Source organism: Scyliorhinus torazame, chromosome 16 (assembly GCF_047496885.1).
Source record: "Scyliorhinus torazame isolate Kashiwa2021f chromosome 16, sScyTor2.1, whole genome shotgun sequence".
Lineage (NCBI taxonomy): Eukaryota > Metazoa > Chordata > Chondrichthyes > Carcharhiniformes > Scyliorhinidae > Scyliorhinus > Scyliorhinus torazame.
Window position 1 is genome coordinate 32,915,622 of NC_092722.1, and position 18,642 is coordinate 32,934,263.

Consider the following 18,642-nt stretch of genomic DNA (forward strand, 5'->3'; position numbering starts at 1 on the left):
TCTGGTGCGACCGCATTTGGAGTATTGCGTGCAATTTTGGTCGCCGCATTATGGGAAGGATGTGGAAGCATTGGAAAGGGTGCAGAGGAGATTTACCAGAATGTTGCCTGGTATGGAGGGAAGACTTGTGAGGAAAGGCTGAGGGACTTGAGGCTGTTTTTGTGAGAGAGAAGAAGGTTAAGAGGTGACTTAATTGAGGCATACACGATGATCAGAGGGTTAGATAGTGTGGTCAGGGAGAGCCTTTTTCCTCGGATGGTGATGTCTAGCACGAGGGGATATAGCTTTAAATTGAGGGGAGATAGATATAGGACAGATGTCAGAGGTAGGTTCTTTCCTCAAAGAGTAGTAAGGGTGTGGAATGCCCTGCCTGCAACAGTAGTGGACTCGCCAACACTAAGGGCATTCAAATGGTCATTGGATAGACATATGGACGATAAGGGAATACTGTAGATGGGCTTTAGAGTGGTTTCACCGGTCGGCGCAACATCGCGGGCCGAAGGGCCTGTACTGCGCTGTTATGTTCTATGTTACCCTATACCAGTCTAAGTTTTACAATGTTACGATTTTCACAAAGCAGCTCCACTACAGCTACATACTGCTTGTTGAAAACATTCTATCCAATACAAACCACTAGCTACATTATTTCCCATCATCAGTTCACGGGGAACGGAGATTTCATTGTTCCCTCACGGCATGACCAGCGTATATTGTCCACTCCAAAAGCTTTCTGAAAAACATTCCAATTTTATAGAACAAAGCTCATTCAAAGCACCGAAAATGAAACATGCTGAGGAAATGTCGCCTTATTCCAAAGAGTTGCAAGTGAAGCATGTTTTTAAAAAAATAACCTGCCAATACTAGAATAAGTTGCTCACTGTCCGGCAAACCGTAACCGATCATTGAGCAAAAAAATCAAGTGGGCCCACCTACTGTCCATTGAATTTGATAGTCGATCCCAGAATTTGGTGCAGTTGCAAGGACAAGGAAATTAATGATCTTTCTACCTGCCATTCAATCAAAGATTCCTTTGTTGTTATCGCATAAATGCTAATAGCTAGGGATTGTTGCTGTGCAAACTGAGGGAGGGGGGCTCGCGCCTGGCAGCTGTTGGGAAGAGAACAGACTTTGAACGCAGCATTCAAGCGAACGGCAGTTATAATGGGAACCGGGCGGTCAATGAGAGAAACAGTTGGGGCTTGTCGGGTGGCTTGATGCAAGGGCACGTGCACGGGATGGCCAGTGGCCACGGCACACTTGCACCCCTCCCATGACACTGATTGAAAACCACTGTTCTAATCCCATTTTTCAGCACTTGGTCCGTAGCCTTGAATGTCATGGTGTTTCATGTGCTCATTTAAATGCTTCTCAAATGTTGTGAGGGTTTCCGCCTCTTCCGCCCTTTCAGACAATGAGTTCCTATTCCCACCTCCCTCTGGGTGAAAAAGCTTTTCCTCAAATCCCCTCTAAAGCTCCAGCCCCATAACTTACATTTTTGCCCCCTGGGTATTGACCCCTCAACTAAGGTTTAGTTCTATCTACCCTACCTATGTCCCTCATAATTTAGCACACCTCAATCAGGTCCCTCCTCAGTCTTCTCTGCTCCAAGGGAAAAAAAAACCAGTTTAACCAACCTCTCTTGTAACTGGAATGCTCCAACCCAGTCAACATCCGATTGAATTTGCTCTGCACCCTTTCTAGTTCAATCACGTCCTTTCTGTAGTGTGGCAACCAGAACTGCACAGGGTACTTTAGCTGTGGCCTAACTAGTGCTTTGTACAGCTCCAGCATAAATTCCCTGCTTTTATGTTCAGTGCCTCGGCTAATAAAGGCAAGTATTCCATATGCTTTTTTGGGGGGGAAATTCATCTTTTTTTCCCCCCTGGCTTTCTCCTCGTCGCTGGCTTGAAACAGGTTTTGGAACGGGCCGACTAACTGCCCCCAAGTATCCAGGAAGCCTTCCTCTGACCCTCGGTTGGCGTATTTAATCTTCTCCAGGTGGAGAAATTCCGAGAGGTCAGCGAGCCAGTCTGCAGCTTTGGGTGGTGCTGCCGATCGCCAGCCGAGCAGGATTCTCCACGGTGCGATTAGGGAGGCGAAAGCAAGGGCGTTCGCCCCTTCCCCATGTGTAGCTCTGGCTGCTCCAATACCCTGAAGATTGCCACTATTGGGCATGGCTTCACCTTCACCCCCACAACCTTGGACATTGCCTCGGAGAAGGCTGTCCAGAACCCAGCAAGCTTGGGGCAAGCCCAAAATATGTGGGTGTGGTTGGCTGGTCCCCTCTGGCACCCCTCACATTTGTCCTCCACCTCCGGGAAGAACCTGCTCATTCGGGTTCTGGTCAGGTGTGCTCTGTGCACCACTTTGAGCTGCATTAGGCTTAGCCTTGCGCAGGAGGAGGTGGAGCTCACCCTGCTCAGTGCTTCGCTCCAGAGCCCCCATCCTACCTCTGTCCCCAGTTCGTCCTCCCATTTATGTCTGGTTCTGTCCACTGGTGTTCGGGCTCTGTCCAGTAGCTGTCCGTATATTTTCCCACTGCTTGTGCTTATCAGGTCCTCTCGTAGTGTGCTTTTTGGGGCCCCGGGGTATCCTACTGTCTCTTTGCAGAGGAAGTGCTTTATTTGGAGGTGTCTCAAATCCTGCCCTTTTGCTAGTTTCCACTTCCTCGTCATTTCGTCCAGTGTCGCCAGTCTGCACCCTATGTAGAAGTCCCTGACTGTCAGTGTGCCCCCATCCCGCCTCCATCTTTTGAAGGTGGTATCTAGCATGGCTGGGGGGAATCTGTGATTGTCACAGATGGGGGCCATTGGGGACATTTTGGTTATCCAGAAGTGCTGTCTCAACTGGGTCCACGTTCTCAGCGTGGCCGCTACCACTGGGCTCGTTGTGTACTTTGTTGAGGAGGATGGGAGTGCTGGTGTGGCCTGGGCCCGGAGGGTTGTTCCTTTACAGGATACTTCCTCCATTTGTACCCAATCTGTGTCGGGTTCTTGTACCCATCCCCTCACTTTTTCAGCCGTTGCTGCCCAGTGATAGTATTGTAGGTTCGGTAGAGCCAGGCCCCTCTGACTTTCCCTCTTTGCAGTGTCGGTTTGGGAATTCTCGGGTTCTTATCCCCCCCACACAAACGCCATGATTAGCCTGTCTACGTTTTGGAAAAAGGCCTTGGGGGTGAAGATCGTGATAGATCTAAACAGGAAGAAGAACCATGGCAGTACGTTCATCTTGATCGTCTGCACTCTTCCCGGCAGGGAGAGTGGGAGTGAGCCCCACCGTTGAAGGTCTTTTCTTACTTCCTCCACCAGGCTGGTCAGGTTCCACTTGTGGATCTGTGTCCAGTCTCTGGCTATTTGGATCCCCAGGTAACGGAATCTGTTCTGTGCCGTTTTGAACGAGAGCCCCTTCATCTCTGTCCCTGCTCCTTTTGGGTTCACTGGGAATGTCTCGCTTTTGCCCAGGTTAAGTTTGTAGCCCGAGAAGGTTCCAAACTCTTTCAGTATTTGTAGTATTGCCGTCAGTCCCTCTTGTGGCTTTGAGACAAAGAGGAGCAGGTCACTAGACTCTGTGCTCTCTCTCTCTCCTCTCCAGATTCCCTTCCAGCTTTTTGCGTCCCTCAGGGCTATCGCGAGGGGTTCGATCGCTAGCGCGAACAAGAGTGGGGACAGGGGGCAGCCCTGTCTTGTTCCTCTCTGTAGCTGGAAGTATTCAGAGCTGGTGGTGTTAGTTCGGACACTCGCTTTGGGAGCGTTGTACAGTAGCCTCACCCAGGCGGTGAATCCAGCTCCTAGCCCAAACCGTTCCAGGACCTCGCGGAGGTAGTTCCATTCGACTCTGTCGAAGGCCTTTTTCTGCGTCCAGGGAGACGATCACCTCTGGTGTTCTCTCCCTGGGGGGGGGTCATTATCACATTCAGCAGCCGCCTGATGTTTGCTGTGAGCTGCCTCCCCTTGACAAAGCCCGTTTGGTCCTCTGTGACCACCTCGGGTATGCAGCCCCCCCAGCCATTTGGCCAGGACCTTTTGTGAGTATTTTTGCATCCAGGTTCAGCAGTGAAATGGGTCTGTATGATCCACATTCCGTCAGGTCTTTATCTTTTTTGGGTATCAGTGAGATTGTGGCCTGCGCTACCGTTGGGGGCAGGGTGCCCTCTGCCAGTGAGTCCACGAACGTGCCCCTTAGGTGTGGGGCCAGGACGGGCGCAAATTTTTTGTATAAATCCGCTGGGAACCTGTTGGGTCCCGGTGCCATCCCCGCCTGCATGTGCTGATGCTCTCCATGATTTGTCCCAGGTCTATGGGTGCTTCCAGGCCCCCCCCCCCCCCCCCCCCCCCCCCCCCCCCCCCCCCCCCCCCTACAGTCCCCGGTAGACGGTCGCGAATGCCCGATTGACCACCTTTGGCTCTGTTACCAGTCTACCAGTACTATCCTTAACCTGCGCTATTTTGCTCGTGGCTGCCTGCTTTCTCAGCTGGTGAGCCAATAGGCTTCCAGCCTTGTCTCCGTGTTCGTAGAAGGTCCCCCGTGTCTGGCGGAGTTGGTAAACTGCTTTCTTAGTGGATAGCAGGTTAAAGTCCATTTGCAGCTTTTTCCTCTCCTCCAGCAGCCATACGGTCGGGACCTTGGAGTACTTTCTATCGACTTCCAGAATGGAGTCCACTAGCTGTTGCCTGCCCACCCTCTCTTCCCTATCTCTACATGCCTTGTAGGCTATGATCTCTCCTCTGATCATGTCCTCCAGTGCCTCCCAAAACGTGGAGGGTGAGACCTCCCCGTTTTGGTTGTTATTAATGTAATCCCCTATGGCCTGCGATATTTTTTGGCAGAAAGCCTTGTCGGCCAGGAGGTCCGTGTCCAGCCTCCATGTGGGGCGCTGGTCCCGGCCTGTCTCCAATCTCACATCCATATAATGTGGAGTGTGGTTGTAGATAACGATCGCAGAGTAGTCCGTTCCTGTGATCCCTGGAGCACTGAATTCCCCACTGCAAAGAAGTCGATACGGGTGTATACCTTGTGCACCTGCGAAAAGAACAAGAACACCATTTCTCCCGGGTGCAGGAACCACCATGGGTCCACCACCCTCATCTGTTCCATGAAGGCCCCTAGCTCCCTAGCCATGCCAGACTTTTTCCCGTTCTGGGGTTTGATCGGTCGCCCATGTGCTTTCTTAACCACTTTATCTACCTGTCCTGCTGCCTTCAGGGATCTTTGAACGTGCACCCCAAGGTCCTTGTAGTTTTCTGTATTTTCTAGAGTCCTACTGATGTATATTCTCTTACCTTGTTAGTCCTCCCAAAATGCATCACCTACCACTTTGCAGGGTTAAATTCCATTTGGCACTGTTCTGACCAGCTCATCTATATTGTCCTCTTATCCAAGACTTTCCTGATCCCTATTTACCACACCAATATTTGTGTCCTCTGCGAACCTGTTGATCATGCGCCCCATGTTCATGTCTCAATCATTAATGTGCACTACAAACAGCAAGGGACCCAGCACAGATCCCTGTTGTGCACCAGTGGACACAGGCTTCCGGTCACAAAAATAACCGTCGACCATCACCCTCTGCCTCTTACTGCCAAGCCAATTTTGGATTCAAATTGCCCTGGATCCCATGGGCTCTTACTTTCTTAATCAGTCTCCCATGCAGGACCTTGTTAAAAGCCTTGCTGAAATCTATGTAGACTACATCAACTGCACTGCCTTCATCTACACACCTAGTCTCCTCAAAAAAATCAATCACATTTGTGAGACATAATCTCCCCCTGACAAAGCCATGCTGACTATCCTTTATTAATCCTTGCTTCTCCAATTGGAGATTAATTCTGTCCCTCAGAATTTTTTCAATAATTTCTCTACCACTAATGTTATACTCACTGGCCTGAAATTACCTGCTCTTTCCCAACATCCCTTCTTGAATAATGGATGTCCTTAAAACATTAGCTGTCTTCCAGCCCTGTGGCACCTCTCCTGTGGCCAGAGAGGATGTTAAAATTCATGTCAGAGCCCTACATTTTCCGCTTTTGCCTCACACAGCAGCTGAGGATGCATCTTATCTGGGCCTGGGTATTTATCTACTTTAAGCCTCCAAAACCATTAACACCACTTCCTTCTCAATGCTAATCTGTTCAATTCTATCACATTTTTATCACAGTCCCTATCCCTGCTCTCAATCGCCCTACTCCATAGTGAATACAGATGCAAAATACTAATTTAGTTACCTCACCTACGTCTTCCGGCTCCAAACACAGATTGACATTTTGGTTCCTAATGGGCCCCATTCTTTCCCTGGTTACCCGTTTGCCCTAAATATACTTATGAGATAATGGGGGGGGGGGGGGGGGGGGCAGCACCGTGGTGCAGTGGTTATCACGACTGCCTCACGGCGCTGAGGTCCCGGGTTCGATCCCGGCTCTGGGCCACTGTCCGTGTGGAGTTTGTACATTCTCCCCGTGTTGGTGTGGTTTTGCCCCCACCACCCTAAGATGTGCAGGTTAGGTGGATTGGCCACGCTAAATTGCCCTTAATTGGAAAAAACTGAATTGGTTACTCTAAATTAATATATTTTTTAAAAAAACACCGTGGGATTTTTCCTTTATTTTGCCCACCAGTGTTTCGACATGACCCTTTTGGCTCCTCTTTTTTTTATTAAAAAATTCATTTTAGAGTTTTTCATTTTTTGCTAATAACGCAACAAGCCCTCACAACTGGTGCAGTACAGTAAAAATGCTTCTGTGTACTTGAATGAATACGGAAAAAGACAGAACACCAACACTTGATTCAGCTTAATCATTAAACTTGGTGTCTCTGTTTACACAAGGAAAAATGATGAATGGATAAGCTAGAGAATGAGGAAGAAGAGGATAAAGCCTTGAAAATGTGGTAAAATGGTACACACCTTCATCTGTAGCAATTGCTCATACAGCCAGAGAAAATGTAGGATAAGATTTTCGTGTCCTGAACAGGTGTGCATCAAAACCTACCTCCCCCAACTCCAGGCATACCAGAGGCACCAATGACACATCATAACATATTTTTCTCGGAAATGAGACCTGCCTGACCTTTGCAGGGTCCAGTTAACAATTCTTTAACCCCAAAATAACAAAAAAGAAATAGAGAAAAAATTTGCAAAGACATTAGTTCTAAGGGGATACATATAACCACAACTTGCAACAAATCCCCCAAATCTAGTACAGTACAGTGATCATTAGCCAAGATCTTCCAGGAACATAGCACAGATCATACCAGGATCAAATAATTATGGGTTGTTCGTCAGGATAAAAGGATTAAAAGATGAGCTCGTGAAAACACATTTGCTCCCGCACTTAAATCACGTGATCCCTTTAATTTCTTTTTTAGTACTCTCTGCGCTTTCGATACTCTCGGACATCCATTGTTTTGAGCCCCCTGTATGTGCCATTTTTTTAATCCACTCCTGAATATCCCTTGACATTCAGTGTTCTCTGGACTTTTAGGTCTCACCTTTTACCTTTTATGGGAGCAAGTTGGCCCTGTACTCTATTGATGTTTTGAATGACTCATACTGTTCTGATGTGGATTTTCCTGCATATAGCTGCTCCCAGTCCACTTTTACCAGATCCTGTTAAAATCAGCCCTTCCTCAATTCACCCATTTATTTCTGATCCATCTTTACCCTTTTTTATAACTACCTTAAACTTTACTGAGTTCTGGTCACTATCACACAAATGCTCCCCCCACTGATACTTCTGCCACCTGCCAGGCTTCATTCCCTAAAATTAGGGAATGGGTACAGTCCGCTCCTTGTAGGATTTCCCAAGTGCAGGCTGAACTTTACGAATTTCGCCTCTCTAAACCTTTTGCACTGTGCCTATCACAATTAATATTGGGGGAAGTTGAAATCCCTATTATTTTTACACTTCTCTGAGATTTGTCCACATATCTGCTCCCTGACTGTTTGGGAGTGTATAGTATGCTTCCAGCAACATTGGCCCATTTTTATTGATAAATTCCACCCATCGGGCCTCAACTGAGGAGCCTGCTAAGATATCATACCTCCTTACGGTAGTAATTGGCTCCTTGATCAATATTGTGACAACACCTCTTTTACACCCTGTCCCCTCTAATAATTATAATAATCATCTTTATTGTCACAAGTAGGGTTACATTAACACTGCAATGAAGTTACTGTGAAAAAGCCCCTAGTCGCCACATTCTAGCACCTGTTCGGGTACACCGAGGGCGAATTCAGAATATCCAATTCACCTAACAGCACGTCTTTTGGGACTTGTGGGAGGAAACCGGAGAACCCGGAGGAAACCCACGTAGACGTGGGGAGAATGTGCAGACTCCGCACAGACAGTGACCCAAGCTGGGAATCGAACCTGTACCCTGGACTGTGAAGGAACAGTGCTACCCACTGTGCTACCGTGCTATTGAGCAGCCAGTCCCTGCAAGGATGTTAGTCCCATTCTGGTTTAACCCAGTTGGTCCATTCTGAATTAACTTTGGTAACACAGGATTACTCTCAAAAGCAAGAATTAACTAATTTCATTGTACTATTACGGTAATTCATTTAAGTGTTTTGTTAATTAAACTTAGTCGTAGAGATTCTTGTGGGTTCAGGGAGATTTAGTACCTTTGATTTTTCACAGATGCACTGACTGTGTCAGGAGGAGGGCGGTTGCTGCGCTCATGGGATACAAACATTGGTGGCTTGAACTGGGAGTTCCTGCTCGAGACTGGAAGGTGAGAACTGCGTGGCTCTAAAGCACTGACACCCAAAAGTGGACGGAACTGATTACAGGAAGAATCTTGGTGAGGGATTCTCTTGCAGCTCCTCATCTGCACACTTGAGATCACATTGTTTCTAACATTTGCACTTGTTCACTTGTTACTATTTCAGTTATGCAGGTTTTGAGTAATTGAATGCGTGATGGATTCCTAAAAGATGTTGCTATAAAAATAATTTTTAGTGCCCAAGTCCTTAGTCTGCTGAAATATCGATTCTTTTTCAAGGCATCACCCATAGACACTACTTTTATGTGGCACCCTGCCCCACTAGCTTCTTGAGTTTATCCAGTATGTAGTTGAGCTAAACCGAGCAGGAAGATCATGCATTCTGCCCCCTTGTCCAGCATTGAGACTGGGGAGAGGACTGTGAGTCAGCTCCTGACCTGGACGGCACAGTGGTTAGCATTGGTGCCTCATGGCGCTGAGGACCTGGGTTCGATCCAGGCCCCGGGTCACTGTCCGTGTGGAGTTTGCACATTCTCCCCGTGCCTGTGTGGGTCTCACCCCCACAACACAAAGTAGGTAGATTGGCCATGCTAAATTGCCCCTTAATTGGAAAAAAAAAAAATTGGGCACTCTAAATTTATTTTTAAAAAATATTTCTGCTTTTCTGAATTTCCAAGTTTGTTTCAGTTTTCAGACGGGTTGCCTTGTCGGCTTTGCTGAAGGAGTCAGGCACATTGCCGTTTTGAAGAAAGCATCAATTTCACTCCATTATCTCTCGAATGGACATCAGAAATGGAGTGAAGCTTTACCTGAAAGGTAAGGAAGTGTAGCACAGTGACATGATGGTTGATTATTTAACATTTGATGTAAATGGCTTTGAATATCAATAATCGATGTTGGGGAGAAGTGGTTACTGTTGGAGCTTTATAGAAGCCCGCTGTGACTTGCTCATGCTCCTGATGTGTGCATTTCCCAACAATTGATATTTATTCTGATGCAGAGCCGCAAGGGGTGTTGAGCTATGTTTGATGATCTGCAAACTTCCCACTTTACAGGTGAAAAGTCTCCCAGAGCCATCTAATGCTGATTTGAAATGAAATATGTGAATAGTTTTATTTCAGCTTGTGCCCTAGTTTCTCTGTCTTGGCCTGCTTTTGAATCAGGATGCCTGACAAGGGCAGCTACTGTCTACTAGTGCGTGGAACATGTCATTAACTGCTTTCCTACTGACGGAAAATGTAACTTCCTTCACCCTATGCCTGCAATGCTGAATCTCGCCACAGAATAGGTGGGGGTTGAAATTTGTAAACAGTTTTTGTTGTGCAGCGGAAGTACATCTCAGGTTAAAATTGCTTGTCTGCATGCTTAAGGATGGCAGGACTTATTGGTTTGTTGATTATCTGATATATAATGTACCTCTATTTTTTTCCACTCAGTGAGACGGTCCAGTATCAACTCCTATACTCTGGAGGAAGTGGCACAGTGTACCTAGTAGGAATGGTTGCTGGCTCTCATCTTGTCATCGTTCAGTACGACAGTGACGATGGAAAAATTATCGAACAGGTGATGGCAGGTTTGGGAATGGGGGTTCCATGCAATGGAAATGTGATCATTCCAATTGAAGGAAACTTGTAAGAGAAAAATATCATGTGGCGAGGGAGATACAATAGATACCGAAGCAAGTATAAAACTATGATGTTTATTGTGGGAATGCAGTTAGTGGTCACTGATGTGATTTCAAATAAGATCTGATTTGCTCCTATAGATCTCACTCTTGGTTGGCTCTTGTTACTAAGTGCTAGCCCTCTGTGATTGCTGAAACATTAAATACCTAGAATTATGTTTAAACATTACTTTTCCTTCCACTCTCATTTTGTGTGAGGGACGTTGCTCTTGCCTTGCCAGCCATGTTGGAGCCATGGCAAGGGAATGCAGGATCTGTAACTATATTCGGCTCATTATTAAACTCCATGATACTGAGAGTGTTGCATTGGGGATGAGTGCTATCCATTGCAAGTTGTCTCCAACCTTCCTGCAGAGATACTAAGGAAGAGGGCCTTTTCTTTCCTGATTAAAAATGTCTGTTTTCCATGATCAGGTGACTATATTGACCCCCTGGATCCGACGATTGCAGGATCTTTGTGGAGTTGTTGGGGATGGAATCTTGACCTGCATAGATACCGAATCTCACTCCCTTTGGATATTGCCATTGGAATCTGCTCAAGAACCTGAGCAGGTTGTTTTACAGGTGAGCACTGAGTAACACTCTGTAGGCCTCCCATTCCCTTTTCACTCTGAGCTAATGTGACGCAAATTACAGAATCATGGAATTGTTATGGCGCAGAAGGAGGCCATTGTGTCTGCACCGGCTCTCCAAACAGGTTTTGTGACTTAAGTGCCTTTTCCTCCTACTCGTGCACATTGGTTGATTATTTGAATGGAAACAATGTCCTCCTGAATGCCTTGATTGAACCTGCCTCCACCATACTTCCGGGTAGTGCATTCCAGACCCGAACCACTCGTTGTGTGAAAACATTTTTTTCCCACATCACATTTGCTTCTTTTGCAAACCACCTTAAACCTGTGCCCTCTTATTCTTGATCTTTTTACGAGGGGGAGCAGTTTCTCCCTGCCTACTCTGTCTAGCCCCCTCATGATTTTGAACATCTTTATCAAATATCCTCTTCGCATACTTCCCTCCAAAGAGAACAGTCCCAACCTGTCCAATCTAATCTTGTAACTGAAGTTTCACATCTCTGGAACCATTCTTCTAAATCTCTTCTGCACTCTCTCCAATGTGTTCATATCCTTCCTATAGTGTGGTGTCCAGAACTGTACACAATACTCCAGCTGAGGTATAAGTTGAGCATAGCCTCCTTGCTCTTGTACTCCAGTGCTCCTATTAATAAAGTCCAGAATACTATATGCTTTACACCTGTCCTATCTTCAATGATCTATACATCACCCAGGATCCTCTGCTCCTGAATCCCCTTGGGAATGTTACCCCATATTTTATATTGCCATGTTCTTCCTAACAAAATCACCTTACACTTTGCTTTCAACTTCATTTGTTACCTATCTGCCCCCTCCACCAACTTGTCTATGCCCCTTTGAAGTTCTGCATTGTCCTCTTCAAAGTTTACAACATTTCCAAGTTTTGTATCATCCGCAAACCTTGAAATTGTTCCCTGCACACCAAGATCTAGATCATTAATATATTTCAGGAAAAGCAAAGGTACCAGTACTGACCCCTGAGGAGCATCACTACAAACCTTCCTCTAGCCTGAAAAATACCCATTGACCTTTACACTCTGCTTCCTATTATTCTTTTCTAAAAATGTAAATTGCCCAATTAATTTTCTTTCCAATTAAGGGCTAATTTAGAGTGGCCAATCCACCTACCCTGCACATATTTGGGTTGTGGGGGTGAGACCCACGCAGACACTGGGAGAATGTGCAAACTCCACACGGACAGTGACCTGGGGCCGGGATCGAACTATTATTCAGCTAATTTTATATCCATGAGTAATAATTCTTCTCACTAGTCAGTTGTGTGGCACTGTATCGAATGTCTTATGAAAATCCACATACACCACAGCAACAGCATTACCCTCATCGACCCCTTCGGTTACCTCCTCAAAAAACTCCCTTTTAGAAATTCATGCTGGCTCTTCTTACTCAACCCACTTTTTTCCATGTGACTACGAATTCCATCCTGAATAAATTCTTCGAGAGGTTTGTCCACCACTAAAGTTAAACTGACCGGTCTGTATTACTGAGGTTATCCATGTAACCTTTTTTGAACAAGGGCGTAGCATTTGCAGTTCTCCAGTCCTCTGGCACCACACCTGAGTCGAGAGAAGACCGAAGATTATGGTCAACACTTTTGCAATTACCATTCCCACTTCCTTCAATGTCCTTGGATGTATCACATCTGGCCCCAAATTAATTTTGCAGAGACTTCTCTTGGGTAGAGTAAATCTTATTTATAATTTAATCATAGAATTCTTACAGTGCACAAGGAGGCCATTAGGCCCATCGAGTGCACTGACCCTCTGAAACAGCACCCGACCTAGGTCCATTCCCCCAACCTATCCCTGTAGCCCCACTTAACCTGCACATTTTCGGGGACACAAAGGAGCAATTTAGCATGGCCAGTCCATCTAACCTGCACATCTTTGGACTGTGGGAGGAAACCGGAGCACCCGAAGGAAACCCACTCAGACACAGGGAGAAGGTGTAGACTCTACACAGGCAGCCACCCAAGGCCGGCATTGAACCTGGGTCCCTGGTGCTGTGAAGCAGCAGTGCTAACAACTAGGCCACTGTTCCCCCTATTTTGCTCGTATTTCTGTTATTAAAACTGTTTTTGGTGTTCCCAGATGAGTGGACACCTGCTCTCGGGTTTCTGTCGTTTTTTCTTTTTATATAAATGTTTTATATAAAACATTTGTTTTTCTTTTAATATAAATGTAGAGTACCCAATTCATTTTTTCGAATTAAGGGGCAATTTATCATGTTCAATTCACCTACCTTGCACACCTTTGGGTTGTGTGGGCGAAACCCACGCAAACACGGGGAGAATGTGCAAACTCCACACGGACAGTGACCCAGAGACTGGATCGAACCTGGGACCTTGGCGCGTGAGACTGCAGTGCTGCCACCGTGCTGCCCTGGGTCTCTGTCAATGTTAATAGGCTATATAAATGTGATTCAGGATGCTGTTCCCTTGAAAACCTTATTTCTTCCTTTGAGTTTTGCTTTCATTCATTGTCCACCACTGTGGATCACGTTTGAGAACCTATCTCCTCCCATAGTTGGCCAGTGATGGGAACCTTCTTCCATCCACAGCTGGCCAGAGGTTCTTGCGAGCTAGTGTGAAATGTTTGAAAATGTCAAGGAGGCAAAGCAGATTGAAATTTTAACTGAAGTACTGATAAAATTGTCAGACAGCAAATGAGACACCTCCAAATAAAGCACTTCCTCCACAAAGAGACAGTAGGGTACCCTGGGGCCCAGAAATCACACTACTCGAGGACCTGATAGGCACAAGCAGCTAGAAGGGGGGCGATGTGGGAAAATATACGGACAGCTACTGGATAGAGCTCGAACACCACTGGACGAGACCAGACAAAACTGGGAGGACGAACTGGGGACAGAGGTAGGGTGGGGACTTTGGAGCGAAGCACTGAGCAGGGCGAACTCCACCTCCTCCTGCAAGGCTAAGCCTAATGCAGCTCAAAGTGGTGCACAGAGCGCACCTGATCAGAACCCGAATGAGCAGGTTCTTCCTGGAGGTGGAGGATAAATGTGAATGGTGCCAGAGGGGCCCGGCCAACTACATCCACATGTTTTGGGCTCGTCCCAAATTTGCTGGGTTCTGGGCAGCCTTCTCCGAGGCATTGTCCAAGGTTGTGAGGGTGAAGCCATGCCCAATAGTGGCAATTTTTGGGGTATCGGAGCAGCCAGAGCTAAACGCGGGCAAGGGGGCTAACGCCCTTGCTTTCGCTTCCCTAATGGCACGCTGGAGAATCCTACTCGGCTGGCGATCGGCAGCACCACCCTTGGCTGCAGACTAGCTCGCTGACCTCTCTGAATTTCTCCACCTGGAGAATATTAAGTACACCATCTGAGGGTTGGAGGAAGGCTTCCTGGATACTTGGGAGCAGTTTGTCGGCCTGTTCCAATACCTGCTTTGGGGGGGGGGGGGGGGGGGGGATTTGGAGGAGGAGGAAGGGACGGGGGCGGGGAGGAAAGAAGGGGGGGGGTCATCGGGGAAGGGGGAACTATAGACCGATCCAGAGGCCAGCGAAATGTACATAGGGTCAGTTGAAAGAAGGACAAAATAAATCTGTCTGTGCAATAAAGTAAATTAGCTATATATACACAACACTTTATAAATATGAGAAATACCAATAAAAAGATTTCCCCCAAAAAATGAATGCACAGGTGTGTCTGTGTAGGTTAAAGACTTTGTCTCTTTTACTGCTCAACTATTTATGGTTGCTGCAAATTTGGCAACAAAAATAATTTTAATGTTTGCGTTTGGGAAGTGCTGACTTTTTCTGCTGTATTCAATGCCTGCTTTCATCTTTACTGCTTTTCCTATTTCTCTCTGCTTCTACCTTGTAGTCTCTAGAGCTGGAACTAGCTGAGGATTTTGAGGGTAAGATTTTAACAACCCAGTCATCTCCACTGGTGGCCTCGTCTTCTCAATTCTGCCTCCAGCTGTCAGAGACCCGTTATGCATTATTACAGCTGCATGAGGGAATATTCAGCCTACTACGTGACTTTGTACAGGTAAGAAATGAACAATCATTGAGTGCTTAATACTCCAGCTAGGGTACAGACTGATGTACCAACATTAATGTCAGCAAGATCATGTGGTGCATGTCGAGGAACTGCTAGCTTGACAAATGCTAACTGTGTTGAGTTGCTCATTGAGAGAGACCATTTGATTGTTGATTATCTTCCATCTTTGTTATGAAGCCTGGCTTGCATTCCACTGAAAGACGGCTGTTATTAGTTGGGTCTCATCGCATTGCAGATGTTCTTGATCTAAATGTTTAGCTGGCCCTAATACATGGTGGAGAGTGGGAATTTCTCTTGCTGAGTCAGTTTAAAGCCAAATATTTTGGTGCAAGTGAAATCCATTCTGAAAAGCTTGGAAAATATAAATTTATTTGTGGAGTTTTCAAAATGAAGATTTTTGGTGGTTTGCAGGTTACCTGACTGTTGGGCTGTAGAAGATGCTGATAGGGGCACATTTCTTTGGGGGGGGGTTGCATTTCAGGACCAGCCAAATGAACAGCAGAGTAATATTTCCATAAAATTCTGTTCCTTCGGGCCTAATTGTTTTCCTTCTTGCAGGCTGTGTTGGTGTCCTTTGCTACTACTGGTGACAAGGTGGTGGCGGCTGTGATGACAGCTAAAAATAAAACGGTAAGGACCTCTTTTCACCTGAAGTGAAATTGATACTTTTTGTACAGTAGGGGGGCTTTACTCTGGATCTAGCCTGTGCTGTCCTTGCTCTTCAATATGCCACTAATAGCTCCCAGATGAACTTTAACCTACCTTGAAGGCTGACCTAGGAAGCCTCAAAGGTGTTACCTACCTTGGAGAACTGAGTTAAATGAAATGAATAAGAAAGTTTAAACATGACAAATAGGTACGGTAGAACTGAAATGCATTAGAAAATAAAGGTAACCTAGGGATTGCATTGTTAAATTAAACCGTTAATATGTTATTCATAGATTAGCAGACTCCCTAGTGCAGCGCACAGTAATTAATATGTTGGGTTTTGAAAATGCAGGAATGTTATACTCTTCTTCTGCTAATGCTGCAGTCTTATTTGTTTTTCATTGAGACAAATGAGTTAATCGGGGAACATTATTCAGGTTATGATGAAGGTTAGGTGGATTGGACATGATAAATTGCCCTTAGTGTCCAAAAAAGTTGGGTGAGGTTAATGGGTACAGAGATAGGGTGGAAGAGTGGGCTGCTCTTTCCAAGGGCCGGTGCAGACTTGATGGACCAAATTGCTTTCTTCTGCACTGTAAATTCTATAACCCAAAAAGATGTGCAGAGTAGGTGAATTGGCCACGCTAAATTCCCCCATGATTGGACAAAAAAGAATTGGATACTCTATATTAAAAAAAAAAAAAAAAAAAAATGTTTTTTTAAAGAAAAAAACCCAGATGCTATTTGAAGAAGAACAGGGAAGTTCTTCCTGGAGTCCTGGTCAATAGTTTTGAAATCAGGATGTCTCCTTGGAATATTGATAGTGACATCATCGCTGAAACTCCAGTCACCTTATTTCCTCTCCTGTTCCCATTGCAGTGCTCTGTTGGACAGAGTGCTGATCAGTCCCATTGGTCTGGTCTCTTAGGAGACCGGCCTAGCTATCTACTGGGGGAGTTGCTGTAAGGTTGCTCTTTTGACTGGCGTTTTTTTTGTCTTTCAGGCTTTTAGTGTCAATCTGTACTCAGCAGAGAATGGCAGGCGCCTACTGGACACTGCCATGAACTTCAACCTGGACCCAAACTGTGGCCAACCTGAGCAGGTGAGGATGTGATTGGGACAGTGGGGTTTGCTGCCATGAGTGGAGATTGCAAGGGTTTTGGGTGGTTGCTGGGCAGGAAGGGCCTGCATGTGGGGCTAGTTTTTGGGCGAGGGAGCAGGGGTGACCGGGAGGTTGCTGGGCAAGAATGGGGACAGGATGTAGGGCAGAAGGAAGCTGGGATCAGTCGCATTTCATCTGAATTAGTAATGATTAATGCACTGGTTTCATGCAAGTACAGAAGCCAACATGGGACTGACACAAACCTGACTGAGCAAACAAGGCGATGAGAGGTGAACTGTTGAGAAGTAACTGAGACTTAGTGGCAGTTGCACACATCAGAACTTATTTTTGTGTATCTTCTACATAACTTAGAAGGAACATTTCTAACCCATTCACTAAAGTCTGAGAGAATCCATGTGTCTTTTCTGTGCACACATCTCACATGTTCACTCTTTTCTCTGTCAGCTGTATATTCATGCATTCCAGAAGAAAGATGACTCTGTCGGCTATCGTGCACTGGTACAGACTCTTGACCATGCGCTGATCTTCATCCAACAACCAGGTGCGTGAGGAGTCTCAGCAAGAGCTTGCCTTGGGGTCAGCAAATATAGTTGCCCCAAGATTTTATCATTCTGAGACATTCACTAATAATAATCTTTGAGTGTCACAAGCAGGCTTACATTAACACTGCAATGAAGTTACTGTGAAAATCCCCTAGTCGCCACACTCCGTCGACGGAGCACCCGGAGGAAACCCACGCAGACACGGGGAGAATGTGCAGACTCCTCACAGAGTGACCCAAGCCGGGAATTGAACCTTAATAATCTTTATTGTCACAAGTAGGCATTACATTAACACTGCAATGAAGTTGCTGTGAAAATCCCCTAGTCACCACATTCCAGCACCTGTTCGAGTATATCGAGGGAGAATTCAGAATGTCCAAATTACCTAACGGCACGTCTTTCGGGACTTGTGGGAGGAAACCCACGCAGACACAGGGTCCGCACAGACAGTGACCCAAGCCAGTAATCGAACCTGGAGCTGTGAAGCAACAGTGCTAACCACTGTGCTACTGTGCCGCCCAGCCTGAGTCCCTAGATTGCAAAGGTGTCAATTTGCATCACACTTCATACTCTGCAATGCATGAGTTGTAACTGTGTTCATGGCAGTGCATCCCTGCTCAAACTGTTCTTGAAGGTTGGCATATATGGCCACACCTTTATTTTTGGTGCCCCTTTTAATTGAGGCAAGATTGATTTAAACCTGAGATGAATGATGCAGTGTCTCTCTCGCTCGCTCTGGATAAGATTGTGGGGTTGTAAGACCTCTTTCCTCCTCGCATCCCTGTACGTTGAGTCATGAATGGACCTGTACTGTTATAGGAAGGTGCAGAACAAGCAACAGCTTTCAAACGCTGAAGGAAAGACTGGAATTATTGTAAACTCCTCAGATCTGTACCCCTGACACTTGGGGAATTCAGACAAGGAGGTGGAAAGCAGTTAGTCCTGACCAGGCGCTCTTCACCAGTTGCAGCTACATCGGGCCACAGTGAGTGTCCACAAGTAGTGTGATTTTTTAAGATTGCAGCTGAGCTCTCAGGATCATCCACTGTTTTCACAGGTCGAATTATTTGGACACGGGAAGAGGCATTAGCAGAAGTTGTTACCATGGAGATGGTTGATTTGCCTCTAACAGGAACACAGGCAGAACTGGAGGGTGAATTTGGGAAGAAAGCAGGTACTGTTTAATCCGAAGGAGTCCAAATGTTGGCATTTTCAGAAGGAAAGAGTCAGGAATACTTGAATCATACTTGCAGTTCACTAAATGTGTTAATGAAGAGCAACGCCACCATGTGGAACCCT

General features: G+C 46.1%; 1 protein-coding gene across 1 annotated transcript in view; it reads left to right on the forward strand.

The window, feature by feature from the left end:
- The window catches only part of emc1 (ER membrane protein complex subunit 1), a 50,317-nt gene that overhangs the window by 9,018 nt on the left and 22,657 nt on the right, over positions 1-18,642 (forward strand). The window contains exons 4-12 of the mRNA XM_072478198.1: positions 8,634-8,727; positions 9,406-9,534; positions 10,155-10,281; positions 10,817-10,966; positions 14,851-15,018; positions 15,589-15,660; positions 16,682-16,780; positions 17,246-17,342; positions 18,401-18,517. Coding sequence (XP_072334299.1) covers positions 8,634-8,727; positions 9,406-9,534; positions 10,155-10,281; positions 10,817-10,966; positions 14,851-15,018; positions 15,589-15,660; positions 16,682-16,780; positions 17,246-17,342; positions 18,401-18,517 — 1,053 coding nt within the window. The remainder of the gene's footprint in view (positions 1-8,633; positions 8,728-9,405; positions 9,535-10,154; positions 10,282-10,816; positions 10,967-14,850; positions 15,019-15,588; positions 15,661-16,681; positions 16,781-17,245; positions 17,343-18,400; positions 18,518-18,642) is intronic.